Source organism: Balaenoptera borealis (assembly GCF_965194805.1).
Source record: "Balaenoptera borealis genome assembly, chromosome: 19".
NCBI lineage: Eukaryota > Metazoa > Chordata > Mammalia > Artiodactyla > Balaenopteridae > Balaenoptera > Balaenoptera borealis.
In genome coordinates, this window is record NC_138878.1 from 2,752,019 (window position 1) to 2,777,562 (window position 25,544).

General features: G+C 51.9%; 4 protein-coding genes across 7 annotated transcripts in view; 2 read left to right on the forward strand and 2 right to left on the reverse strand.

The window, feature by feature from the left end:
* The window catches only part of LOC309616381 (uncharacterized protein C16orf95 homolog), a 515,949-nt gene extending 509,116 nt beyond the window's left edge, over positions 1-6,833 (forward strand). The window contains exon 27 of the mRNA XM_082366941.1: positions 6,749-6,833. The gene's annotated coding sequence lies outside the window, so the exon portion shown is untranslated. The remainder of the gene's footprint in view (positions 1-6,748) is intronic.
* Positions 8-16,436, reverse strand: FOXL1 (forkhead box L1). Its single transcript, XM_082366927.1, has 2 exons — positions 15,342-16,436; positions 8-12,528 (listed from the first exon to the last, which is right to left on the reverse strand). Exon 2 carries the CDS (start codon positions 9,538-9,540, stop codon positions 8,503-8,505), a length of 1,038 nt encoding a protein of 345 aa, XP_082223053.1. The 5' UTR covers positions 9,541-12,528; positions 15,342-16,436; the 3' UTR covers positions 8-8,502.
* A 54-nt stretch (positions 16,437-16,490) lies between these two features.
* Positions 16,491-25,544, forward strand: part of MTHFSD (methenyltetrahydrofolate synthetase domain containing) — a 43,196-nt gene continuing 34,142 nt past the window's right edge. Inside the window, exon 1 of one of the 2 annotated variants that reach the window (XM_082366925.1) lies at positions 16,491-16,515. The gene's annotated coding sequence lies outside the window, so the exon portion shown is untranslated. The remainder of the gene's footprint in view (positions 16,516-25,544) is intronic. The other variant, XM_082366923.1, reaches the window with a different exon arrangement.
* Positions 18,043-23,643, reverse strand: FOXC2 (forkhead box C2). 3 transcript variants are annotated; one of them, XM_082366868.1, is made up of 3 exons: positions 19,022-23,643; positions 18,749-18,802; positions 18,043-18,428 (listed from the first exon to the last, which is right to left on the reverse strand). In XM_082366868.1, exons 1-3 carry the CDS (start codon positions 20,429-20,431, stop codon positions 18,420-18,422), a joined length of 1,473 nt encoding a protein of 490 aa, XP_082222994.1. In that variant the 5' UTR covers positions 20,432-23,643; the 3' UTR covers positions 18,043-18,419. The 3 variants fall into 3 exon arrangements, with proteins under 3 accessions (XP_082222994.1, XP_082222992.1, XP_082222993.1); XM_082366866.1 differs by having other exon boundaries at positions 18,043-18,802; positions 19,022-23,640; XM_082366867.1 differs by having other exon boundaries at positions 18,749-23,637.

A 25,544-nucleotide genomic window follows, 5' to 3' on the forward strand; every position in this document is an offset into this window, starting at 1 on the left:
ACACTCTGCCCTCCTCCCAGCCCACCTGGCCCCCAAGGTCACACCTGTATGTCTGGTGGTGGGCCCCATCCTAGCACACAGAGACGAGCGGGGGGTTCTTTCTTTTCTTCTTATATTTGAAAGACCGGCTTGAAGGAATGGGAATCTCTCAGGAAATGGAGAGTGTTTAAAAGATTTTGAGTAACCATAAATGTCAACAGTGCATCCGCTGGTGCCTGTCAATTTGCTTTGCTAGTTTTCCCCACCTGAATATAAGCCCCTCGAGAACAGGACCGGGGTCTGGTCCATTTGTATATGGCTAAGGTGTGTCACAGGCCTGGCACTTAATGACTATTTGATGGATGGAGAATGACAAGCTATTCTGATGACAGAGGCACTTGGAACAAGTTCCTGATCATGGGAAAACAAACTCTTTTACTCCTTTGTGCATATCCTTAAATGCATGTGCTTCCTTTACCCCAAGCTGAACGTGGGTGGATATTTGTGAAACACTAGCTTGTGCAGCGAAGATGTTGTGAAAGAGAGCCGGAGCTTTAGGAACAAATGGCCTGAATGTTTGACTCGGGTTCTCCCTGACTGTATGTTATGCACTCACGCAGCCTTGATTCCTCCTCCATCAAGTTGGGAGACTCGAGGCAGCCTCACAGGGTTGCTGAAATGATTCAAAGAGGTGATGTGCTCAGTACCTTCTCCCCGGACGGTGTGCAAGGAGGCGGGGAGGCCGTGAGCCCTGATGAATGTCAGCAGCTGGGCTGCTTCATTCAACCCGAAAGCCACTTCTCTGTTTCTTCATGCCCAGAGGTTTTTCTGAATAATCCAGGCACTTGACCTTAAGCCTTCCCTTACTGATACCAAAACCACTGCTTCCCGACGCCAGCTGCACACTAGGATTATTGCGGGGGGTGGGGGAGGTCATCCTAAAATACCATCTGGGGCTGTGACCCGGCCGTCAGCATTTTTTTAAAGACCCCCTGGGGATTCCGGTGCTTAGTGCAGGTAGAGATCCACTCATCCAAACAGACAGCAAAAGTCGAGGTCTCACTCGCAGCTCTACCCGTAACTGCTGGAAGCATGAAAACCAATAAAAGAATGGATCTTAGGTGCTGGTGTGGCTCCCCCGTGATGGGGAGGGAGGGGACGGCGAGGGTGCGGATTGGGTCTGTCGACCAGTGGTCATGTGGTGGGAGTCTGTCCCCATCCTTGGTCCCGACCTCATGGCAGGGGGTCAGAAAGAACCTCGGTGCTGGCCATTTGCTCCAGGACTAACTCCGAGCCTGACTAGCCAGGTGCCTTAGGACAAGACACCTGTCTCTCTCAGAGAGTGTGTGTGTGTGTGTGTGTGTGTGCGTGTGTACGTGTCTGTGTCCGTGTCTGTGTAAACGGAGATCGTGGTGATGCCATAGGTGGTTAAATTTAAATGAGAAAAGGGCTATAAAAATTTTTGTACAAAACAAGTCTCTCAAAATAATTTTTGTACAAAATAAAGCTCTATGGTGATGGTGGTGGTGATGATGATGGTGATGGTGGTAGCAGTGATGAAGCAAAGAACAATTTGTATATATACATACAGATCTAATATCAATGGTATATCTGTGGTCGATACAGATATATATATAGTCTGGGGGGAAATACCAACCATAATCTCTGGTGGTGGGATTGTTACAGGTGGTCATGGGATCACACATCGGTTCTCTTTTTAGTACTCTTCTAACTATTCCACACTTCTTGCGTGAACATGTATAACTTCTACGAGTGTTTTAGTGGAGGCAACTCTACCTGAAGAAATAGAAAAAGGATGCTTTCGTTCATGGCGAGAAGCTGAGAGTCTATTTTGACCAAGTGGAAATTGAGTACAAATGTGGATAAATAAGAAGAAAGAGTAAGAGATGAACAACCTGCTTTGCACGATTCCTTCACCCCCAGAGACCCGCCTGATGGCGTTGGTACCTCGCTACGGTGGCTCGCAACCCTGGCTGCAGACTCCCCTGAGGAACTTTTAGAAACACGCCATCTGGTCCCACCAGAGGCCAACGGAATGGGAGCCCTTGGGAACAGGACACGAGCACCGGGAGGTCATCCTGCAACAGAAGGGTGGGCACACGGCCCCCTGGGTTTGTTCTCACCCCACATGGAAGGCCAGTGAACCCCCGGAACAAACAGCAGAGACAAGAAATGAAACGCACTGGAAATAGATGTATTTCTCCTTGATCCCGTCTTCCTTTCGTCACTGAGTGGCCCTTATGCAGACGCTGAGCTGTCCCTAGCCTGACAGTCTCTCCCGTGCCCACCCCACCCCTGTCCTAGAGCCCCACGCCCAAGGAAGGGAAGGAGCAGCCACTTGCAGGGTGCTTCGGGCACCCGCAAGAGCCCATCGTGAATTATTCATCACCCCCACCTCCCATCATGCTCTCAAGATGGAGCCTGCAGGGCCGACACAAAGTCCAAAAATGTGGGAAAGTTTATTTATTTCTCTAAAACATTCCTGATTTGTAATGTGCTTTCTAAAAATGTTCTAGCTGACCCAGCCCCTGCTATATTTAGCCACAGCATTTAAAGAAATGTTCCTTACACTTTATAAGGCGGGCTATGAAACGCATGAATTTAGGAAAAGCTGCTCCCCAGTCTGGTCCCTTTGTCCCCAGGAGAGGGGTGGAGCCTCTCCTTGATCAACAGGCGTGGTCTTGGTGCTGGGGTGGGGGGAGGGCAGAAATGAAGAGTTTTATTCATTCCCAAGGCCCCTGAGTTCACTATGGCTGGATGGCCAGCCCTGGGAAGCTCCTTCTAAGCTCCTGGGCAAGGCAAGGAAACACCAAAGGACTCGCCCTCCTCGGCTTGTGAAAATCGCTCTCCTGTGGTTTCCTAGGATCCCCTGCTGCGTGTGGCGGCTTATTTTGCTTTTGGTTTTGTGTTCAAACGATTGGATCATCTCAAGAGATATAACAGTGCAAGGAAGAAATGAAAATGGCTGCCAGCTTGCCCGGGAGGAAGAGCTGAAGAAGTCAGGCCAGGAGGAGTTACGGAATGCGAGCAGAGTTGTGGGTTCACAAATGGACTTGTAAAACAGAAGTGTTTAGATTAGAGGCTACGTCTGTATACAGAGACAAGACCTCCCATTTACCGAATGCCTCCCACATGCCAGATATTTTATGTGTATATATTAACTAATTTAATTCTGACGACTGCCCGATGCAGAGGCATTATGATTTGTCCCATTTTGCAGATGAGAACTGGGTCAGGTGCTGTCCTAGGAATTTATACCCATCATTAAATTTACTCCTTTCAACAGCTTGCTGAGGCAGTTACTAACGTTGCCCGCATTTGTACAGATGAGAGAGTTAAGGCACAGAAGGGTTAAGTAATTTTGCTGATGTCACACAGCAAGTCAGAGCAGAGCTGGGTTATTACTCTTTGTCTGGCGGGCTCACTCTTGACAAGGCTAACATACCCCTCCCCAGCTTCCTCTGAACATCAAATTACTAAATGGTAACGAGTCAATAAGACATTAGTGAGAGGGGTTTTCCTCACTAGTAGGTGTGTCTAGAGAGACCTGTGGAACAGTAGAAGGCGACCACTACCTGGGAAAGAACTGTGATCCCAGGATGCTGGGGAAACAGGACATGTGTCCTATTCACTTTGCACAGTATGAGGACCTGAGTCAGGCTTTAAACTTGGTGTTGTCCAAGGTGACATGGTCTTGTGGACAGCAGGGCGTCTTCCCCACTCCTCCCAGAGGGCCTGACCTCCGGCCGAGACACTTCCTTTGTGTCCCTTCCCTGGACTCCGGCTGGAGGACGCCCTCACCGGCGTGTGGGCCACACATTCTGGAAGAGTAAGACAGCGTCAGTCGCGCTTCTCGCACTAGCCAGGAAGGAGTAGCTTTGTGTTAAATGCTCAGCAAATGGATACAAACTATGTACAGTCATCGCAGCAGCTCAGCAAGTCCTTTCCAGGCTCAGAGGTGAGAAGGCGGAGACTGTATGTCCAGGGCCAGGGCCCTCAGGAGCTAAGTCCAGACTCTGCCCACCCAAGAGACTCTCAGGTTAGGGTCTAGAACCACCTTCTCCCGGAAGCTTGCCAGATGGGAGAATCCAATGTCTGAGAATGCCAGATGAAGCCGCCGGTATTGTCCCAGACATCCTGGTCTTGGCCCTTGGACATCAACAGTGTGGTCCGGGCAGCTGCCACCAACTGGCCGCAGAGGCAGGACCCTCCACTGTGCTGGCCGTGCTCTGTTTGCCTCGGTCCCACCCTGGTGCATTCTCTACCCCTCTCTGCCCCAGCAGGCTGAGCCCTATGGACTATATCACCTGGGCTCCCTGTAGGCTGGACTCCTGGTGGGGTTTAGCCGATCAGAGGCATCAACGTGAGGCTGGAAGGCGGAAGAGGAGAGAAGTCGGGTCATTCTCCTCAGCTCCTGCCTGCGCCAGCACTGTGGTCACATCTACACTCACTCCACCTACTCCCCTGTACTCCCCTGTAAGTAGTCCCTCCAACCAGGTCTTTTCCAGTGGTTCATCTAAGTAGGTTTCTGTTTCCTGCTGGAACCCTGATTCAACCTAATGGGAGGAGGAGGTTGGGACTGAATCTTTGCCCCAGTGCCTACCCTTTGCCCTCCCCTGTCACTGCCAGGGTAAATAAAAACACCTGAGTTGATAATGTTCCCCCCCATCCCCAGTACTTAGGATAGGCCCTCCCACCTCCCTCTCTCCAGCCACCTTCTGGGGGAAGAAGTGAATTTTCCACTTGGTCTCATCTGCCCACCACAGTGTACACCCTGGGTTTGAATCCACATCTGGCCTATGAGCCACTTGTGTGGTTTTCCCAGGGCAGTTGGCAACTGGACGCCATTGGAAGAGACAGACCCTCCCAGTTGGGCCCAGGCCTCACCATTCCCTATGGACCCCTCTAGGTCACTGTACAATCTATGGGATCTGTCTGACCCTGCAGAACCCCGAGTCTGGGGCCTCTGGATAAAGACAAGTGTTGATGAGAACTTGACACTTGGCTATTCAGGCATAAAAACTGCTTGAAATGTGGATAAAAAGAATTCTACTTTTCCAACAAACTCATGTTCTTCAATGTTAATAATAAACTTGGTTTATTGTCATGTGTATTTTTGACTCTATGAAACAACCCCTGCTTCATGGAAGCAAGACCCCAGCCACCATGAAGACGGGAAGTGCACCGAGTCGTGGCTCTCACATGGGTGCAGCCCGGGCGGATGGGCTCTGGCCTTCAGCTGTAACAATAACATCACGTGTGGCTAATTCATTAACCCACACATGCATAGACACTGACCACTCTTCGTGAAATGGTAGAGACCACGGGGTGGGCTTCTTTCCAGAGAGATGCGGCTGTATTGGAAAATGGCAAAACACATCCTGTTCCAATTCTGGAAAACCTTATGGGGCATGTAAGACCCAGGAGGCCATCAGCTTCCACAAGAGCCAGGTAATATCCAAGAGCAGACAAAGCAAAAGGCCTTTGTGAAGGCCCTTGCAAAAGTTGTGGAGGTAAAGGTCTCAGGTGGGTATGTCTTCCAAGATTCTTTTATAAAGTCCTTGTTAGTTTCACTATAATAGTGCAAAAAACTAAATTATTCCTTGTTCAAATTATATAGAAAAACAAAATCTTTCCCAAAGTACCAATACTTGTGTAAATCTAAAGGAATTCAGCACTTGATCTGAGTTTATCTGTCTCAGCTATGCAATAAAGGAGAATTTCTGACCGTTTGTGTGTGTAGAACATACACACACATGTATGTATATACATACATGTATACATATATGTACACATACACATCACTGTACATACACCTGCCATAACCCCTATTATGATCAGTGTACTCATAAGTGTGTGTGTGTGTGTGTGTGTGTGTGTGTAATCAAGGCTTAAACCAAAGATCATCTACAGGAAACAGAATCTGTTCCCTTTGTTTACATGAGAACACTGAGTCATACTTCAGATTGCCCAAGAACAGAACGATATGGTTGCTTCTAGTTTACTTGAAATCTAGGTGACTTTGTTTTTATTAAGAGTAGAAACCTTTCCTTGCTCTCATTGATCCATAATTTGGAGCACATGACTAAGACTGGAACACTAGAACAGCTGTTTCGAGTGCTAAGTCCCAAAGCCCCTCTTTCTCTTCAGTAGGAAGGGATACACGTGGAATTGTACTGCAGGATCCATAGGAATGACCCCACTGTGGGTTTCTCTTCGCTTTCCTAAACCAGATGAATGTGGGGATTAGGTAACAGAATCCCTCTTTATGTATGTATAAACACCCTTACAAAGTGATACATACTCCTGCCTTTTTTTTCTTTGCCATGAAAATACTGTTTGTACTATGCTTTTTGGAACTGCAACTCTAAGATACCATCCTTTTAAAATGACAGTATTCGATTATTTGCTTCTCCAGAAAACAGCCATCATAAATTAACAAAACACACAAGATCGCAAATCAAACATAAAAAGAAAACATTAAAAATATATCCTACACAGCAGAATCTTCATCTTATTGCTGACATTCAGGCAGATCCACCAGTCCTGGGGTTTTCAGCTCCTACTCTCCAGTCCATGTTTGTGTACCCTCCCTCGAAAGCCAGAGCCTCCAGAGACACTGCTGGGGTTCCGAGATATAATCCCAGCCTCCCCTTTCTTATTACACTGTTTGTTTATCCCCCCTCCTCCCCAGTAATCCATTGAACCAGTCACTGAGAGGTTAATGAAAAAACAACTTTATTCACAGAGGCTGAGACTTCAGGATAACAAAATATCGAATGACGGCCCTTCCACCACATTTTAAGTTAATCACAGTGATCCTGCATCTCAACAATAGGACCTCATCAATGTTCTTAACATCAAGGACCCTGAAGCTCGTCCGCCAAAGTGTTCCCACCAGCCCGGGCAGAAAGCGGTCATGGATGCATGTGTGGGTCGGTAGCACACGGCCTTCAGGATGAATTCTCAGTAAGTCAGCTCTGTGCCTACTAGTTATTAAATTGTTCTGCCTGTCCAAAATATCCAACATATTAACCAACAGGCTCTCCTGATGCAAAGTCTGTGTTCATTTTTATATGTCCTGGAAACTGCTCTAAAAAGTTCAGAGACCTGTCTCCACCTCCCTCCAAGAACCCATGGCTTATTGTGCTTTTCCCACATCGGATAAAATTAAAGTAACTTGGAGGTTCAGGAAATCAAGTTTCGGAACCACCAAAACAACCCAAAGAAGAGATACCATAAGAGGTTAGATGCATTTCCCAAAAGTTCCAAGCTGTACGGGACTGTGAAAATCTCAATTTTCATAACCAGATCTTTGTCTCAGCCCCCCGCCTTCCCGCCCACCCCTCACACCAGACTTCCAGTCACCTCCATAGGTGTTTGTTTAGCGGCAGGCTCTGGGCCTGCCTGGTTGGGGCTTGGAGGGAGGGGCCAGTTGCAGTCGGCTGGGAAGCCTCCCACCAGGCCTCCTGTTCCTTGGGGTCCAGAGAGCTGCCTCCACAAACACCAGTGGGCTCCCTTACTCCTCCTGGCACTAACCCATCTCTCCCTCTACTTGCTTTCCATGTGTTTGTTTCACCCAGCTCTTTTGATGAAAAGTAGTCCTTCACTACACAATTCTGGAAAATGTAGCAACAGTCAAGCCTAGATCTTGAAAAAAACATGGAAATGGAAAATCTTCCACTGTCTTAGACATCTTCCCTCCCCCTCACACACTTCCGGTGTCTCCAGAAATCTTTTGACCCCTTAAACAAAAAAGCAAAAGATAGGAGGATGGCTATTGCTGGTAATATGCGTTGGAGAACATGTGTATTGATTAACAAGCTATCATAATGCAACAAGATGCTAAATTATATAGAGTGCACTTTCTTAATAGAAGTTGTTAATACAGATGTTTTCAGAGGGCAGTTTCTACAGTAAAAGGAATCAAGCATTTTAGCCAAAGAATATAGCATGTTCCTTTTACTATCTAGAAAGGAAAAGAGAAAAATTCTCCCTGGACTTCAGGGACAAACCTAGCTGTGACCACCCATCACTCCGACGAGCTCAAAGCCAAGGCCCGGGCCACAGTGACAAGCGAGCTGGTGATGGTCAGACCGTGGCTCTCAGATAGAAAGGACCACACTGCGGCCATGTATCTGCCCTCGGGTTGTCTGGGCCCTCCCGTTCCCCAGACACGCAGGGCCTGTCTGGGTAGCCAGTGGGACTGACCTAAGGTCAAGGAATTTTCCTGCTCCCGCAGTAGGAGGTCTGAGATGCCCAAGTCCCAGCGTGGGCAGCGTCTTTTAAATCTCCGAAGCTGCTCCGGGTTCTGGGAAGGTCCGCCTTGCAGGAGGCAGGGGAGTGTGCCCATCCCTGCGCAGAGGTTGCTAATACTTCCCAGGAGTCGGCAGAGGAAACCATTTTTTAAAAAACACGCAACTTCTTTCTCCAGCGGTGGGAGTCCTGGTTGCTCACAAGAAGCTCAGACCAGGGCAGGGGAAAAATGAGGCACTGTTTGCTTTACTGGAAATGAAGCACCGTGTCGGGGAGCTGCAGAGGGAAATAGGAGAGGAAAGGGATCCCGAGCTGGTAAAAGCCGCCCTGGACGTGCGGGTCGAGCATCAGGGAAGCGTTGAAAGGTGGACGGAGGCCGGAGGAGGTGGCCAGAAGCGAGGCGCCCAGACAGCCGCCGGGCCCCTGCTTGGCGCCCCCCAGGAGCTCGCCCCCTCCAGCCGGCTTTTGCCCCTGCCGTCCCGCCAGGATGCTGTCTATGCTGAAGCTCTTGGACTTGTCCGAGCTCTTCGGAGAACTGCGGGAGGCGGGGCGCGGAGGGGACCGCGAGCCATCCACCGTGCGCGCGGGCTGGCTGGCGGCCACGGCCGCTGCGCCCTGGAGCGCGTCGCCTGCGTCCCCAGAGGGGGACGCGGGCCTGGGCCAGTGGAGGGACGCTGGAGGAGAGGAGCCTTCCCGGAGGGGCGAGGGGCGCGCAGGCGCTCCCTCGTGGATGGGGGTCGCGGGGCGGGGGCGCGCTCCCCCGCTCCCCACCTCCGGCTGCGCTTCTGCGCCGCGCTCCTGCAGCTCGGCGCGGGCCCGCTTGGCCTCCGGGGCTCCGGGGCCCGGCTTGGGCTTCCTCTTCCGGCGCCGGTAGTTGCCATTCTCGAACATATCCAGGCAGCGAGGGTCCAGCGTCCAGTAGCTGCCCTTGCCGGGCCGTCCTTTCTCGCGGGGCACCTTGACAAAGCAGTCGTTGAGCGAGAGGTTGTGGCGGATGCTGTTCTGCCAGCCCTGTCGGTTATCCTGGTAGAAAGGGAAGCGGTCCATGATGAACTGGTAGATGCCGTTGAGTGTGACCCTCTGCTCAGGCGCATCCTGGATCGCCATGGCTATGAGCGCGATGTAGCTGTAGGGCGGCTTCTGGGGGGGCTCCACCCGGCCCGAGGCCGCCAGAGCGGCCGCGGGGGCGAAGGCCAGAGGCAGCCCGGGTCTCTCGGGGCCGTACAGATAGAGCATGGGCGAGGCGGCCAGAGCAGGCAGCCGGGGACTGAAGAGGTGGCTCATGGTGAGTGGGAGCCCGCGCTGCGCTCCGGCGTCGCAGGCGACCCAGGCGGCTTAGGGACTGTGCCCCGCGCCGCAAGGGCCCTCCAGGGGAGCGTGCCCTGCGCCTGCCTCCCGCTCTGCCGCTCTCCCCGGCGGCTCAGGGCTCTGTCCCTTCTTCATGGCTTTAAAAATGTTAAATAATTGTTGTAAGTTTGCTATTATATGTTGACTTAGCGCTGGAAAATAAATTGTCTATGATAAACAGTCGCTGTGTTCTCAGCCCACCCACATTAATTAAAATTTCATTGCTGAAAAACTCCAAGCTTTTCCCTCCACGTGTCTTTTTGATACCAGCCAATCGGTTTCGGGGTTATTCCTTCATTTGTTTATAGAATTAGTCTGTTGATAAGTCCGCCCACCCAAGTTGAATCAAGCTGTGTTTATTTGGAAAAATTTCCGGGCACCCAATATATAAACGCACTGATCTGATGTTTGAAATATCACGTCCACCCCTTGACGCTGTAAGCACACACAGTCAGTGAGGCAGGATGTGGATCGCGGTGGCTCAGAGCGGGGTCTGCCAGGCCAGGAAGGAGAGGTGGGGGTGGGAGGGGCGCAGGGGTGAGTTTTACCTCTGGCCTGGGGGAGCCCCGAAATCCCATGGCTTCCCACAAAAGATCTTTTCTTCTCCCAGGCTTAGTAGGAAATGTAGAGATGACACAGTCTCATAAAATGCCTTCTGAGGTCTTTAAGAGCTCTTAGATATTTTGGCGGGGGAGAGGAGATAGATGGGAGCCTGATTAGAAGAGGATGCAGCCCTCCTTGGAGAGAGCCTTGGGATGCCCCAGCGGAGCTGGGGGTGGAGGCGTACTCCCTGGGGGCCTAGTATCCCGAAAGGGGCACACCTCGGGGCTCCCTGGGGACCTCGGGAAGAGGACTCCAGGAGCCCAGTTTCTCCCGAAGCCAGTGGCACAGGGCACTGAGAGTTGGAGAGGGCGTGCAGTACCGGGTCCATAGCGTGGTTGGGGAGGTTTCAAAATAAACCCTTTTGGAGAGTTGAGGGGGAGAAACTAAGGTCTTTCTGATGGGTCTGAGATTGCAAGGAGGAACACCATAAAAGGGGAATTTGGCAGCTGGTGCAGGAGAGCTGGTATTTGTGAATGCGGGTCTCTTGCTTTATATTCTGTGCTTTCCTGTTTATAACAAGGAGGGGGTTATAACAACTTTACAAGTGCACGCAGCTGGCCCGTGATTACATTAAGCGTTTGGGAAGCCTGCTCGCCCTCCTGCTGCTCCCCCCCCCACTCACCCTGGGGTGTAAGCACTCCCCACCCGGTCTCATTTTACATTTAGCCACGTCCCGGTTTGAATCAAAAACGCCGAATGATGCTGACTTAGAAGGAGGCGTCTCCCCCTACTCCACCGCCTTGGAGGGGTGGCACGTAACGTGACTAGTTCCTGTTTTATGATCTTTGCTGAATATATTTTAAAAGAAAGAAAGAAAAAGCTTGGGATAACTGAATTAACGTTTCACTGAGTCAACCGTGTGGATGCCAAAGAGGAGGCATAGGAGTGAGGATGGCAGGTGAGGGCTGTAATGGCCCTCGAGGCTCCCCGGCCATTGGGAAAAGAGGCACTAACCCTGCGTTAATGAGGGGGGGGGGTGCCTGTCTGCTGCTGCTGTCACAGAGAGGCGACCCCATGCTGGGGACCGGCTGCCAGTGCTCAGGTCACCCTGAACACGGAAAAGCAGGGAGAATCCCACTCTAAAATGCGGAATCCAGAAAGTAACTCATGTGGCTGGGGGTTCCGAATAGACTACAGGGGACCCGGTACGTTTGAAATACCAGAAAGGAAGTCGCGATCAGGGTCGAAACACCAGTTTGGGTGCAGACGTGCCTTGAGGGAGAGCCAGGTCAGGCCCTGGGACACATCCAGGCCTCCGTCCCCAGCGCTGCATTTCTAACGTATGCCCAGCGTCCCGCCTGGCCTGGTCCCGGCTTTGGTCTTGAGGATGGCCCTCTAGCCAAGAGGGGGCGGGGCGCTGCCTTCTCTCAGGATCCCTGGCTTTCCTCGGAGCACCCTTTTCAACCCTGGGATGGAAAAACAACCTCAGTGTCGACGCTTTTGCAACGCACGGGTCCCACACTCGCCGGAGTCACCCAACCCCTCCAGACCAGAGCGCCCCCTGCAAGCTCAAGTTTGGATCCAGCCTCGGTGCCGGCTCTAACAGACCCAGAGCAAGAGACAAACCGGTGTTACTGCGTGGAGCCCCCACCTCCGCTCCCGGAGCCCTTCCTGGAGTTTCCCAGGCACCCAAAGTCCAGCACGCATATCCCTGCCTTTCCGGAAAGGCGCGCCGCCGCGGCGCTCCTTCTAAACTCTAAGGCAAATCGGAGCTTGAATTCGTACAATAATAAACATCGCCCAATTTGGGCATGGGCGGGACGCAGGCGGAGACACGCGCAGCTGGTGGGCAGGGCACTGATAGTAAAGAAAAAACAACCCCGGTTCTCGTCGCGGTCTGGAGAGGCGAGCCCCACGTGCTTGCAGCAGTTAGCAACCTCTCTGGGAGGTTTCAGCCGCAGAACTCCGGCAGGGCGCCCTAACCCGGCTCCGGCGGGGGGACGAATCCTGGGCTCCCAGGTGAAGTGTGTAACTTGAGCTTAGGAGGGGACGCTGCAGGAAGGAACCCCGCGCTGGGGCTTATTTCCGGGGAGCGCAGGGAACAAGCACCGAGTGTCCGAGTGTGGATGCGCCCTCGTGCGGAAGCTCTGTCGGGTGAGGACCTATCGGAGGCTCGGTGGGGGACCAGCTGAGCCTAGGAGACAGCCGGGCAGACTGGGTGACTCAGAGGGCCAGATGGAGACGCCGAAAGTTCCCTGCAGGTTCATAGGTCTTCAAATCCCAGAAAAGCACATTCATCTCTGAAGTCAGTGGGAGCGCGTCTTCCAGATTGCAGGAAAGCCCTGAAATCATGCTTCCGGAAGGACCGTGGCAGTTCCAACTCTGGGGCCCAAGCACAAATTGGGTTCAGTGTGGAATGAGGGCAGGAAGTACCATTCCCAGCTCCCTAGCAGAAAGCCTGCTCCTTGGGCAGGCCAGGCACCAGCCCGGACCAAAGAGGCCTCACAAAAAACGGCTGCGGAGGAGAGACAGGAGTTCCTCCCATGCCCCGCTCCCGTCTACCCTTCTTCTGCTTCACCGGTAAATAAAGAGCAGACATTCAAGTTAACGATGATCTGCGCCATATTCCCAAATATCTGCCTCACTTTTCTAAGTGTGAAGATAGTTAACAAATTGTATATATATTTGAATGAATGAATGATCCATTCAATGATTCATTCAGTTGAACGAATGAATGATTCTACCATATGTTTGAGAAGAGTGAGGGTGGAAAGATGCAAGGTCACCTTAATGACAACCTAAAAATGTTGGTGAAGATGATGCTAATAAGGATAATACGAATAACTAATTATGTCTTGAACACTACTATGTACTGGCACTGTTCTAAGTGCTGTCCTTGTATTAAGTCACTCCATCCTCACAGTAACCCTAAGAAACAGAAATATTTATCATTCCCATTCTGCAGACCAGGCAACTGAGGCCAGGAAGTTAACTCACCTCAGGTCTCCTAGGAGGAAGTGTTCCAAACACAGGAAAACAATCACATTATAACAGCTACTGTGTGTGGTTCTTGAGAACCCTGGCAGCATCTATGGAAGATGGGAGGATGGATTCACCCATTTTACAGATGGTGAAACTGAGTCCGGGCACAGAACACCGGAAAACAACGGAGGTAGTAAATAGAACAGGGATTGGAACCCACACGGTTTCCTCCAAAGGGGGAATTCTCTGAGGTCTGACACCCTCAGGTGAGCACAGAAGCTGAGGAATGTGTGTCTGGAGTAATCGAAGGGGAAGGGGGCCCTCTGGAGAGGAGAGATGAGTGCCCCACCCCCAGAGCTGGGAGATTTGGGGCATTGTAAGTAGGAGACCCAGAGTCCTCACATCCTGCCAAAACCCAGGACACCCTCTCCTCCCCTACCCTCCTCTTCCACTTTGAAAGGATTGGGGGGCAGTGTCTTCTGCTTCTCTCAGGGGAAGTGAGCCATAAAGGTAATGGTTGGCCGGTCAGCTGATGCTGATAGAAGCCCAGAGAAAAGGGGCAGTTAGGGCCCGGGCACCACCCTGCCCAAGCATATCAGCATTTAGCCTGATATATGCAGTTAATTGAGACCAAAGAATCCTTTCTCTTCTGTTATCCAGGTAAATCCTAATAGCTAACAGCCCTTACTATGGACTGGATGATATCGAAGCACTTTCCCCATGGGTGTTGGGTTCATTCATCCTCAACATAACCCTAATTGATGATCCTGTTATTTTTTCAGTTGAGAAATGGGCTCAGAGAGCTTGAGGTAGCATGCCCCAGGTCACAGGAACCCTCAGTTGGCCTGTGTGCGTAGGGCCTGAGTTGGTGCATGTGGATTTGGCTTAGAGAGAAAATCTCCACTGGGGAACCCATCTGGAAAAATAACATGAGGGCAGAGAGAGCGCCCAGAGGGTCTGCTGGAAAGGTAAGGTCCAGGATCAAGGGCCACTGAGCCTCTGTGAGGTCAGAGCGGCCTCTCTGGCCTCCATGACCTCCCAGCCTGGGTGGGCGTATGGAGTGAGCACAAAGCCCTCCCAGTGCTCCCCAACTCCATTCCCTTAAAGGGACCATCAATGCCAGCAAGCCCAGCAAGCTGTCAACCCACCCCCTTCCTCCGTTCCAGCCTTCACACACTCACAGCCCCAGCATAAAGTCCCCACGGACCTGACCCAGGAAAAAACGCAGCGCCAGAGAGGCACCTTCAAGAATCAAACTCTACACAAGCGATGTCCGTCTGCTTCTGCCGCAGAACAGAAATGTTGCAGAAGCCAGAGAGGGTAAGGCTTGCATAAGTGGAGGCGGTGGCGTCTTCCCAGGTGCAGCAGCGGCTGCCCAGCCTTCCCGACTCCCTGAAACTTTCCACCCCCTTCCTTACATGCCTATGTCAAAAAGCAAACATTTCAAATGCCTTGGTGAGCTGAGGCCAGGCAAGAAAGAGGCAGGCAGGCAAAGCTTCTCAAAGTTTGGGAAAGCATTTCAAGTATGTGGTGCCAGCAGGCACTCGGGGGTGGCTCTGACCAGGGGGTCCCACTGACCTCGGGTCTGCCCCCCACTCCCCAGCCATCCCTGGCCTGGCTGCACCCAAAGGCGTCTCTACTCTCTACTTATCCACTCCCACCACACCCTGAGCGGCAGGAGCACGTGGTCCTGAGGACGCAGGCACATATCCCCTGAGACGCCCGGTAAGGGCTCCCAGACCCCAGTGCATCCTGCTTATTCGTCACGGGAGTCTCTTCTCGGTGTCACTCTCTCCACTCACCTCAGGTTTATGGTTACCAATAAATTTCCATTGGCCAACCTGGCCCAACACCCCCGTCCAGATTTCTGGATTTGGGCTGGGGCTGAGGATGGAGGAGGTGAGCACTCGGCCACCGGGGACCTGGGAGCTCTGCTCTGTGCTTTGAGTGAAGCTCACAAGCCTCTCCCAGGCCCAGAGGTGATCCCACCCCCCCACCAGGCAGTCTTGGGGTAAAGGGGAGGAGATGGACCTGGAAAGATTTATGAGCCAAATGCTGAAGTTCCCAGGACCCTGCATTTTCTTCTCCCACTAACTTCTGATATTCACTTCTTGCGAGCAGAGAAGGGGAGTGGGCATAAGCGAGGGCCCATCGCAGGAGCCGGGGATGCAGGAAAAAATATGCCCGCTGCCCTGAAACGCCCTTGCACTCACCTGCTCATTTTAGATGAGAAGACCAAGGCGAGGGAGGGAAGGAGTTTGTTCACACAGCGAGATGTGCTCCTCTAACCCTTAGCCCACTGCTCCAGCAACTTGAGGATGCATGTCGCTACCGATTTTGGCGTCCTCGGGGACAAGCCACTTGAACCACAGCAGTGAGGGCCGCCGGGCCACAGACCCAAGACTGGCCGTGGGAGAAGCCCAACTTTCAGCCTCTCTCCCTGAAAGCAGTGAGCCTGGGTGTCTCTCCGAGTCTTACAAGAAGCGAGGCTACTCCAGTTGCGGCCTCTCCGGGGCTAAGGACAGCGTTCAGGATGCTCAGAGGCCACTGGGTCTCTCTGGCGGCCTTTATCTGTCAAAACTGGACCCTGGTTAGGGCCACAGTCTACCCAGCCAAGGCCAGTCGGGGACGCAGGCTTATCTCTGTGGGAAATGGTCTCGTTGTGGTGTTCGGGTCACTTCCATTTTATTTGCTGTGTCTTTGAGACCTGCCCGGCTGTATCTTACTGGGTCAGGAAGAAACGTGGTTATCAGACGCAGCTTCACGCAAACCGCGTTCGGTGGACCACAGAGCCGCCTCAGCAAGGAGTCCCGGCAGACCTGCAATCCGGCCCTTCCAGCCCCGACCTCCTTTCCCCTTTTCCTGAAAGGCCCTGGGCCTCCCGAGGAGAGTGGCGGAGGAAGGGGCGGCGAGCGGATGGAGACGTGGAGCGAGGACGGCCCGAGCAGTCTTTGCGCGACGGGGGCAGACGCGTAGGGTGGCGCGAAGACCAGCAAGGCAGCCGGCGGCGCCTGCGTTCCGCGCTCAGTCCCGGCGTCCGGTCTTTCCCACTCCGCGGAGCAACCGACGCCCCAGGCCACTGAGCCCCGAAGCCGCTCGGGCTGCCTCAGGCTGAGGCTGAGCCTGGCTCCGAGCGCAGGGCCTCCCCCCGCACGCGGCCGGCCTCCAGGCGCTTCCCGCACTCCCGGCCTCCGCGCCCCAGGGCCTGACTCGCCTCCATTCTGCCGCCTCCAGAGGCCTGGATAACTCCTCCAACAGTCCCCAGGTGGCCCCATTCCCAGGGGAATGGAAGGGCCCCTCGCCGTGGCCTCCGTGGCCTTCTTGAGCTACCCGCTCAGGTGAGCGGCCCACGCACAGCGGGGACTTCTTTAAGAGGCTTTCTCAAAGGTAGGAGACCCCAGCGCGGTGTCAAGGGCAGATCAGATCTCTGACCCCGTGGTTCCATTTCTCTCTCCACTGTTTTCCATGTGTCTCTGAGACCTCCTCTGAGTTCTAAATCTGAAGGTGAGGGCAGGCTTCCAGGGAGGACTCTGAAATATCTGGGGGGAGCAAAGTGAAACCCCAGTGCCCGAGTCCGCAGTGAGCGATCTGCGGCCTCATTCTGCAGCTCAGAGAATGGTCTCAGGGGTCTCTCCCTCCCTCTCTCTGGTCCATCCCACTCAACTGAGCACCAGGGACCCGGGGGCTCACCACTCCTGTGGTCATGAAAAGGAATAAAATGCAATCTTTAAGTCTTAGCCAGGTGCCACCTCTGGGGCCACAGACTGAAAGAATCTGTGTTGCACATATGGGGGAAATTATTATGCTCAAACTTCCCCCAATTCGATTTCAGCATAACATAGAGACAAAATGCCATGTTAAAAACAACATAATGTCCAGGTTACATTCAAGGCTACTGCATCCAGCAAGATCACCTTTTGGAAAATCATCATCTCCTGAAGTGTTTAGTTTACAGGAGCTGCACTCTAGGCAAGGTACAGAGTGCCTTCTCACCTGCTGGGCTGGGAAACTAATTCCCAATTTGGAGCTCTGGACCCCAAAGTCACACACAGAGACCAAGAGGGGAGTTGCGTGTTTTGGCCAGTGAAACAGATAGTAAAGCCATCCCCCCCCTCCCCCGCGAAGCCACACCTCACAAAGGCTGCATTGCTATTTAAAATTTTAAGGACGAGGTATCAAAATTGAAAAGAAAAATAATCTATTATTTAAAGTCCTGGAAAAGTTGACAAATTTAAAACTGTAAAAGCATTGTAAATTATTTTTGAAGTGCGACGAGGCTTTAAAATTTTTCACTGCAGTAGGGTAAAGATTTAGAAATCAAATCCAGAAGTAAAGAGGTCAGAGATTCACCTCTGATCTGGTCACCGCCAGGGATGGTCATTAAACGGTACAGAATCAATCCCCTTTGGATTTTCGCCATCCGGGTTCAAATTCTTTTCTGGAGAACTATTAAAGTGGGGAAGGAAGTCCGTATTTTAGGAAACTGAGGAAAAGCAGGACTCCCCCTGGTTTGTTGTTAGCTAATGGAAAATGTTTATCCTCCCCTCCCTCACCTCCTAAATTGGAGATGGCTGGACACTGGGATGGAATGGCACTGTTTGTTTTGACTATTGGCATGTTTTTCTGCATTTAACAAAATGCATTACAGCAAATGTCATTACGGCTCACAGCCCTTCAGGCAGCTACGTCCAAGCAGGACTGTTTCTTGATTGCCTCAGTCAGGGTGGGATTCTGAATTAATCGAAAGCCTTTTCTGACACTAGCAGGACAACAGGGGAGTTCCCCCAGTCTTCTGTGATCATCTGTAGATGTCTACACATTCACCCACCTGTGTAACAAAAATAATCAAAACAGGTGGATTTGTGAACACACCTGGTTTTTAAAAATTCGAGAATACAAACACACTGTCCGGACTTTGGGCAGAAAAACAACATGGGTTTATTTTAAGGCAAGTACAACAATTAAGACCACATAAGACAAACACAGGTCAAGTTAAATTTTTAGTGTTTTTTTTTTTTCTTTTAGGAATGCTGGGGGAGGAATCTACTATACAACACCATCACACTTTGTAAATAAAAAGTATCAGATACTTGACTTCTTTATCCGCCAACAACAACAAAAAATAAATTATTTTCTTGTTTTGTAAAAGACCTACAACTGGGAAAAGAATTATATCTCATAATTGTACAGGGGGGAAACCCCGCATAGGTTTCTTGAATTTTCACTTTGGCAGTTAGAAACGGTCGGGCAAGATGAGAAATTATCCAGTGAACTCAACTTTAAATATTATATTAATGGCTCTGAAAAACAACAAAAAAATAGCCTGATTACAAATCCACACATTTGTACAGCACGGTTAGAGAAATTTAAAATTACACACAGCACATACATAATCTATAGAGACCCCCATAGACCTATGGGGGTCTCTACAGAGAGTCATTACTGGGTCGCTATGGGATTTGGTCCATAAGTTATAATTTTTGAAACCCCGAGTGGAGCAGTGAGCACAGCCATCCTGGAAGGGGTGGGGGATTTTAAAATCATTATTCATTTCGTTGGGCCGCGTCCCTGTACTGGGGCCTCTTGGGGTCTCAGAAACGGGGCGGCGAATTAAAGTTACCTGCGGCTTCGCAGAGGGCTGAGGCTGGCGCGCGCGCTCTCTCTGCTCCCGGGTCTGCGGAAAAAGCGGTGGGCAAGTTTGGGTTCTTTTTGCGTCTCTGCAGCCTGAACTGTTTGAGAGGGTCGCGTCTGGGAGGCGAAGCCAGAGCGGGCCAGGGCAGAGGAGGGCCGGGGCAGGTCAGTATTTCGTGCAGTCATAGGAATATGGGGCTGCGTGGCGGTAGAGAGAAGGCGTAGATCTGTAGGGCAGCTGACAGCTCGCGTTGCTGCTCACCTGGGGTTCCCCGAGGGTCGAGTTCTCAATCCCCAGCCGGTGGGAGTTGAACATCTCCCTGACGTTAGGGAAAGTCTGCTGCTGGGCTGCGAACGTGTGGCCGGAGAGGTGGTTCAGGTCCCCGCTGTGGTTCAGATACCAGGACGCCGCCTGGGCCGCGGCGGCCCCGGGCTGCGGCGCCGGCTGGGGCTGGGGAGCCGGCGGGGGCGGCGGCGCCTGCGGGTGGTGGTGGCCGTGATGCTGGTGGTGATGGCCGGCGGCGGCGAGCGCGCCCTCCTGGCCGGCGGCGAGGTTGAGGGCGCTCAGGGGCGACGTGGGGCCGCTCGGGTGGTCCGAGAGGGCCTCGTCCAGCGCTGGCGGGACGCACATGTGCGCCGGCCGCTCGGCCCCGGTGTACAGGCTCATGGCGCGCATGCTGCACTGGTAGCCCCCGGCGCCCGCAGCCTCCAGGCCCTGCGCGCACGGCTGGCCGTAGGCAGCGGGCGGCGCGGCGGCGTAGGGCAGAGCCAGCGGCGGCACCACCAGGCCCGCGCGCCCGGCCGCGGGACTCAGCTCGCCTCCCGGCGGCGACGTTCGCAGCGTCATGATATTCTCCACGCTGAAGCCGGGCAGCCCGTTGGGCGCGCCTGCGTGGTGCTCCGGCAGCGAGCCGTCGGGGGAGGCGGCGGGCGGGGAGGCCGCGCTGCGCGGGCTGGCCTGCAGCGCGCTCGCGGGGCTCAGCGTCTCCACCTTGGTGATGACCGGCAGCGCCGGCGACGCCGCCTCGCTCTTGATCACCACCTTCTTCTCGGCCTCCTTGGGGGCGTCCGCTAGTGGGGGGGCGGCCGGGGCGCCCTTGGACGCCGCCGGGGGCGGCTCCTTGAGGTGGGCCCGCTCCTCCTTCTCCTTGGGCACGTCCTTCTTCTTGAAGCGCCGCCGCCGCCGCAGGAAGCTGCCGTTCTCGAACATGTTGTAGGAGTCCGGGTCCAGGGTCCAGTAGCTGCCCTTGCCAGGTTTCTTGTCGTCGCGGGGCACCTTGACGAAGCACTCGTTGAGCGAGAGGTTGTGGCGGATGCTGTTCTGCCAGCCCTGCTTGTTCTCCCGGTAGAAGGGAAAGCGATCCATGATGAACTGGTAGATGCCGTTCAGGGTGATCTTCTTCTCGGGCGCGTTCTGGATCGCCATGGTTATGAGCGCGATGTAGCTGTAGGGCGGCTTCACGAGGTCCTTGGGCGCCGCGGGCTGGTGGTGGTGGTAGGGCGCGTAGGAGCGGCCCATGCCCGCGCCGTACTGCTCCGGGTGCCCCGAGTAGACACCCATGGGGCTGGCCATGCCTCCGTAGCTGCCCGCCGCCCGGTAGTAATTCTGCTCGCTCAAGTAGGGCACCACTCCCAGGGCGTTGGGGTCGGACACAGAGTAGCGCGCCTGCATGCTGCGTCCGAGACAGCTAGCCACCGCCTGCGCGCACGGACCGCGAGGAAGGCCCTACCAGAGCGAGCGCGAGCGAGAGAGCGAGAGAGGGAGGAAGGGAGCAGGCGGGGGGAGCCCCGGGCGCCTAGAAGCCTCAGGGGTGAGCTGGAGGAGGCGCCGGGAAGGGGCGCCCGCCTTTGGGCCGGGAAGGGGCGCCCGTTTTCAGCGGACCGGGCGGAGCAGCATCCTGGAGGGCGCGCCCGGGCGAACGCAGCGCCGGCCCCCGCTCGCTCGCCCGCTCGCTCTCGGGACTCGGCGGGTGGCAGCCCGGGCGGGCGGCTGGGGACGGAGCAGAGATGCAGCGCGCGCGGTGGACCAAGGCTGGCCCCTCTGTCCGCGTCAGGAAGGGGAAGGCGGCTCTCCAAGTCCCCCCAGCAAATCGGCAGCCGTGAGGGTCGGAGAGCCGGGGTCCCGAGTGCTACCCTGCCGAGCCCGGAAAAAGAGGCGAAGTCCCTTTTAGGGAATGGGAAAAGTTTCAAAAGTCTTCTTGCTGAAAGCGAGTTTTTACTTTCCTCCGGCCACGCCCCCTCCGGGAACTTTGGACCAATAACCCGGCCGCAGTGGAGACTTGGCACCAATCAGGACGAGGAGCGCCGGAATCCGTCGGCTCTAAGACCCAGCCGCGCAAAACCAGACTTCTGCAGCTCAGTCTTAACTTGAAAAGATTTTTTAAAAAGTTATATCTTATTAAAATTTATTTTATTATCACATTTTGGTTAATGGTCCCACGTGCCCAGAGCAAAAAAAAAAAAAAAAAAAACACAAAAAAACCCCGACGCTCCTTCGCAGATAAAAGTCAGTTTGAGATAAAAAATCGAATTGATTAATGTAGTCCAGTATCTCCCCAAAGACCTTGTAAGTAGCAAAGAACCTGGGACTATTTTTCTTATTAATGAGTGATGAGGCAAATAATTAGATTTCCTAATTATCGGGGCCCAGGTGTAATGGCTTCCAAGTAAACGTGCTGGACTGGAATGGAGGAGCCTCCGCTGTATGTTGTCATTATTTAAGCAAATAATTAATAATCAACGGGAAGTTACCAGGTTCAGGGCAGTCAAGAATAACCTATAAAGGTTTTAGAGGCAAATTATAGAAACCGAGTGCCCCTCACCCCAACCTGAGGAGGCAGGCCAAGGCGTCTATAGGGGAAAGGCGAAGTGGGGAAAGTAGCGACATCTTGACAATATAATCCTCTAAATTCGCCGTGGATTCAGTAAATCATCCACGACATCGGGAGCCGTTTTGTGGGGTTTGGGGAAGAGAGTGAAATAATTCTGTTCATTTCCCCCTTTCCCCTCCCGCGTAGACGCTTGCAGCCCACCAACTCCAGCTTCGCAGCGTGTCTCCCTTTTCCCAGAGATAAATTCCCTTTGACAGGCTGACTCCCGCGCTCCCCAAAGATGGGAACAATGCACCAGCCACCCGGCCCCGGGAAAGCCGGGTTCCTCTGCGCGCGAGGAGAAACCCGAGCCGCACCCCGCGCCCCGCACTCCGAGCCCTGCACTCCGCGCTCTGCGCTCCGCTGGGGCTTCGCGCTGGACGCGCGTCCGTAGAGCGGGCTCCCGACCGCCACCCCACCGGCTGGAACCCACAACCCTGGGCGCAGCCCTTGCCTCCAGTTCCTGGAGAAGCCCCTTGGGATTCTCCAAGTTAACTTTCTGTATTTCAGTCTTTTCTGTTTGGCTGCTGTTTGATAAGGTGATTTGGGCACTGGGGCTCCGCGAGAGGATGGGGTAAGCGATTGCAAATGGTTAAAGAGACCTCCGGAGATGGTATTATTCGGGATATCGACCTGGAGCGACTCGGAGATCCTCGCCCTTCAAAGCTTTCTCCTTCTCTCTAGGAGTCCCAGAAAGTTTGTTTATTTGTGGACTGAGTATTTATTTCTTCAACACCTCGAATAATCAGGTCCCCCTCCGCTCGCTTCCCTGAAGGGGCAGGACATCTATAAGACGGGCTAAATGCTGGTCAGAATTCTTCTGGAAGTTGTCGGTCCGGTTGGGTAGGGAAGAAGACTTCGGATAAAACTTTTGTATTTCAGGATTCCTTTTCCCCTCCTCACTCTCCCATCAGTTGTTTATTAGATTCCCAGGAAAAGGGTTTGAGAGAATCTACGGTCAGTCTTAGTTTTGGGGGAGGTGAATAGAACGCATTGGGGATACTTCGTTCATTTTCAATAACAGAACAAAAGAAAAACATTTATATGCATTATCTTTGAATGGTATTATCTCCTGATAAATTCAAAATCAAAGGGAAAGTACAAAATAGTTTCCTATTACCTCGAATATTCTGCTTCTGAAACATTCGCTATAATTTTTTATGGTGCTCTGGGTTCTTTCTCTAACTTGAGTTTTTGGGGGGCAACGAAGTAAAATAAACTGCCCAGTCCTCAGCTCACAGGTGAATGGTTTGAGCGTTCTCCACAACCCTCCAACTCCCACTACAACTTTATTATTTTTTCATACCTCTAGTATTTTCACATCCATAAAAAAAAAAATACTCCAGCAAAAAGTGTCTTTCTCCTGGAGTACGTGACAGGCAGCCCGAGTTCTCACAATTTTACTGGAAATGCAAACTATTGATCAAGAAACACTCCTCAGTCTGTAGACTTCCTGGAGGAATATTATTTACTCTGCTTTTACGAGGTACTTAAAAAAAAAAAAAAAAGCCTTATCACTGCACAGGGCAAAAACCAAAATAGCTAAGGACCACGGAAAATAAATCCCAAAATGTCAGTTTCTGCCTGAGTTTAGATTTCCAAGGGTGTCCAGGTTTAAACCAATGACATCTGAAAAGAACTAGGCTGAATGGCCTAAATTATTCCCCCCGCCAAAAAAAAAAGTGGGATGGGAGGGAGAAAATCCTTATAATCAAGACAGAAAAGGTGAGAGAGACATTTTCCTTTGCCCCTGGAATTAGGTTTCTTCTCCGCTCGGTAGGACTCCGGGAGAGATGTTTGTTCAGGTTATTAAAACAACACCTTCCACACACCTGGACTTTGCAAAAACCATGTTTCCGATCTTTTCTTTTTCCTGCCAAGGTATTTTGGATTGGGGGCTGCTGATTTCTTCCTTTCTTGACCTTGCTGTCAGTGAGCCGAAAGCCAAATCGGGCCCCAGAGAGCCCTGTGCATTAGTAGAATAATAAGCGACGATAAAGGCAGAAGATATTCAAGTCACTGCCCCACCCCCGGCCCCGCGCCCCACCGCACCGACTCCTTGCCTGGGCGCCGCGGGCTCCTGCACCTGGAGGCGGCTCGGGCGGACCTGTGGTGTTGGCGCCACCTTGAGGCCCATCAGGGAACTACTCTTGAAATAGTGGGGCGGGGTGGGGGGAAGCTCAACCATTCTGGTTACAATGGAGGTGCTGACACCTTATGGATGCACCTTAGCATTGCATGGCAGGAATAAAGTTCAAAATCTCTGAGAGAGAAGGCAAATAAACTGTGCGCGGCGCGTCGATCAAGAAAAAAAACATTTTCCATAGCTTTGCGATGTGTCAAGAACATGATGTGTTGGAAAACAGAAATGTCTTTGAAACTGCTTGGGGAGCAAGAAATCCCCTCTAGAGAGACTCGCTGAGGTTTTAAGCAAATAAAACCTGCGCCTCTTAGGTGTCTACAAGTCTGGCTATATTTTTGCCAGAGCTGTTAACAAATTGCTCTCCTCCGTGTCTTCCCAGGACAGCTGTCTTTCTGCCCGATGTGTGGCGTGAGTTTCAGGGAACTCATCAAAAATGTTTGGGCTGCATGTGTGTGCCTGACATTGGCTTTAACAGCCCTTAACTTTAACCAAAGTTAAGGGAGACTTAAAACACCTCTGCAGCCGCTTCTGCTTTTGAGGAACAACAGATTAGACAAGTGAAAGGATTTTTGTGTCTCTCCTCCCTATTTTCAATACATTTCTCTCCTGGGCTCATGAGGTTTTAGGGAAAGGCACCAGCAATGAGAGCAGTCTCAGGCTTCCAAAAGCTACTTGGGATCTTATGAACCCTTGAGTTCATCAGAGCCAATGCTGCTTCTTAGAAATCCATTGCAATCCAGCTCCTAGAAATTTTTTCCAGGACAAAAAGTGTGTCCCTGACGAAAACTGTCCAAACCACCGTTCACAAATGGTAGCACCATAAACAACAAAATAACAGGGGTAAGGACTATTCTTGGTTAAAAGATTAAAGAAACTGAACAACTAAATGCAATACTTAATCCTAGATGGAGGAAATTATTTTAAAACACTAATAGAGGAGAATACCTGGGGAAGTTTGAATCTCACGTGTGTATTAGGTAATAATCTTTTATCAAGGTTAAAATTCTTGAGTGTGATAATTGTATGTGGTCAAGTAAGAACATGTCTTGTTTTTAAAAGATGCATGTCAAAATATTTAGAGCTGATATTCATCATCTCTGCAACTTTTAAAAGATTCAACCAAGGGGGAGGGTGTGGACAGAGAGGAGAAGGAAAGAGAAAGTTATCTAAAATGTACTAAAATGAGGACAATTGCTGAACCTATGGTATGTAGGCATTCATTGTTTATTGGTCTTGCAATTTCTAAGTTTGAAATTTTTCAAAATTAAAAGAAAACTTCGGAGAAAACCACCTTTGTTACTCTGGAAATTTAAAAAGGGATGTGACACAGAGCAAACATCTTTCCGTGGAAGGAAATTAGGTTTTCCATATTGCAAACACTAATGTGGGGGCCTAATTTGGCCCCCAATGTCCCCTCTCCTTGTGTTCTGGAAGTTTCTGGAAAACAATCTTGAACAACCATGGAGTTTATCACATTAACTTGTGGTTGTTTTAAAAAAACAACAACAACCAAAAGCTGATTGTCTAAGGAGCTTATCTATCTTTATAATTCAAGCATCGCCACAATTAATACCATCAAAATTGCGAGAAATCCAATAGAGTACTGTAGATGTTTCCAAAATAGAATATTAAAGATATACATATGTTTCTTCTTAAAGAGAGTCAATTGCATACCTCTCTCTGCTGCCCGTTTCATGCCAGTTCTATACAGTTGCCCTTATGCATGTTGCTATGCAATTGGTTGGCTTACACAGTGTATCAGTCAGTTGAGG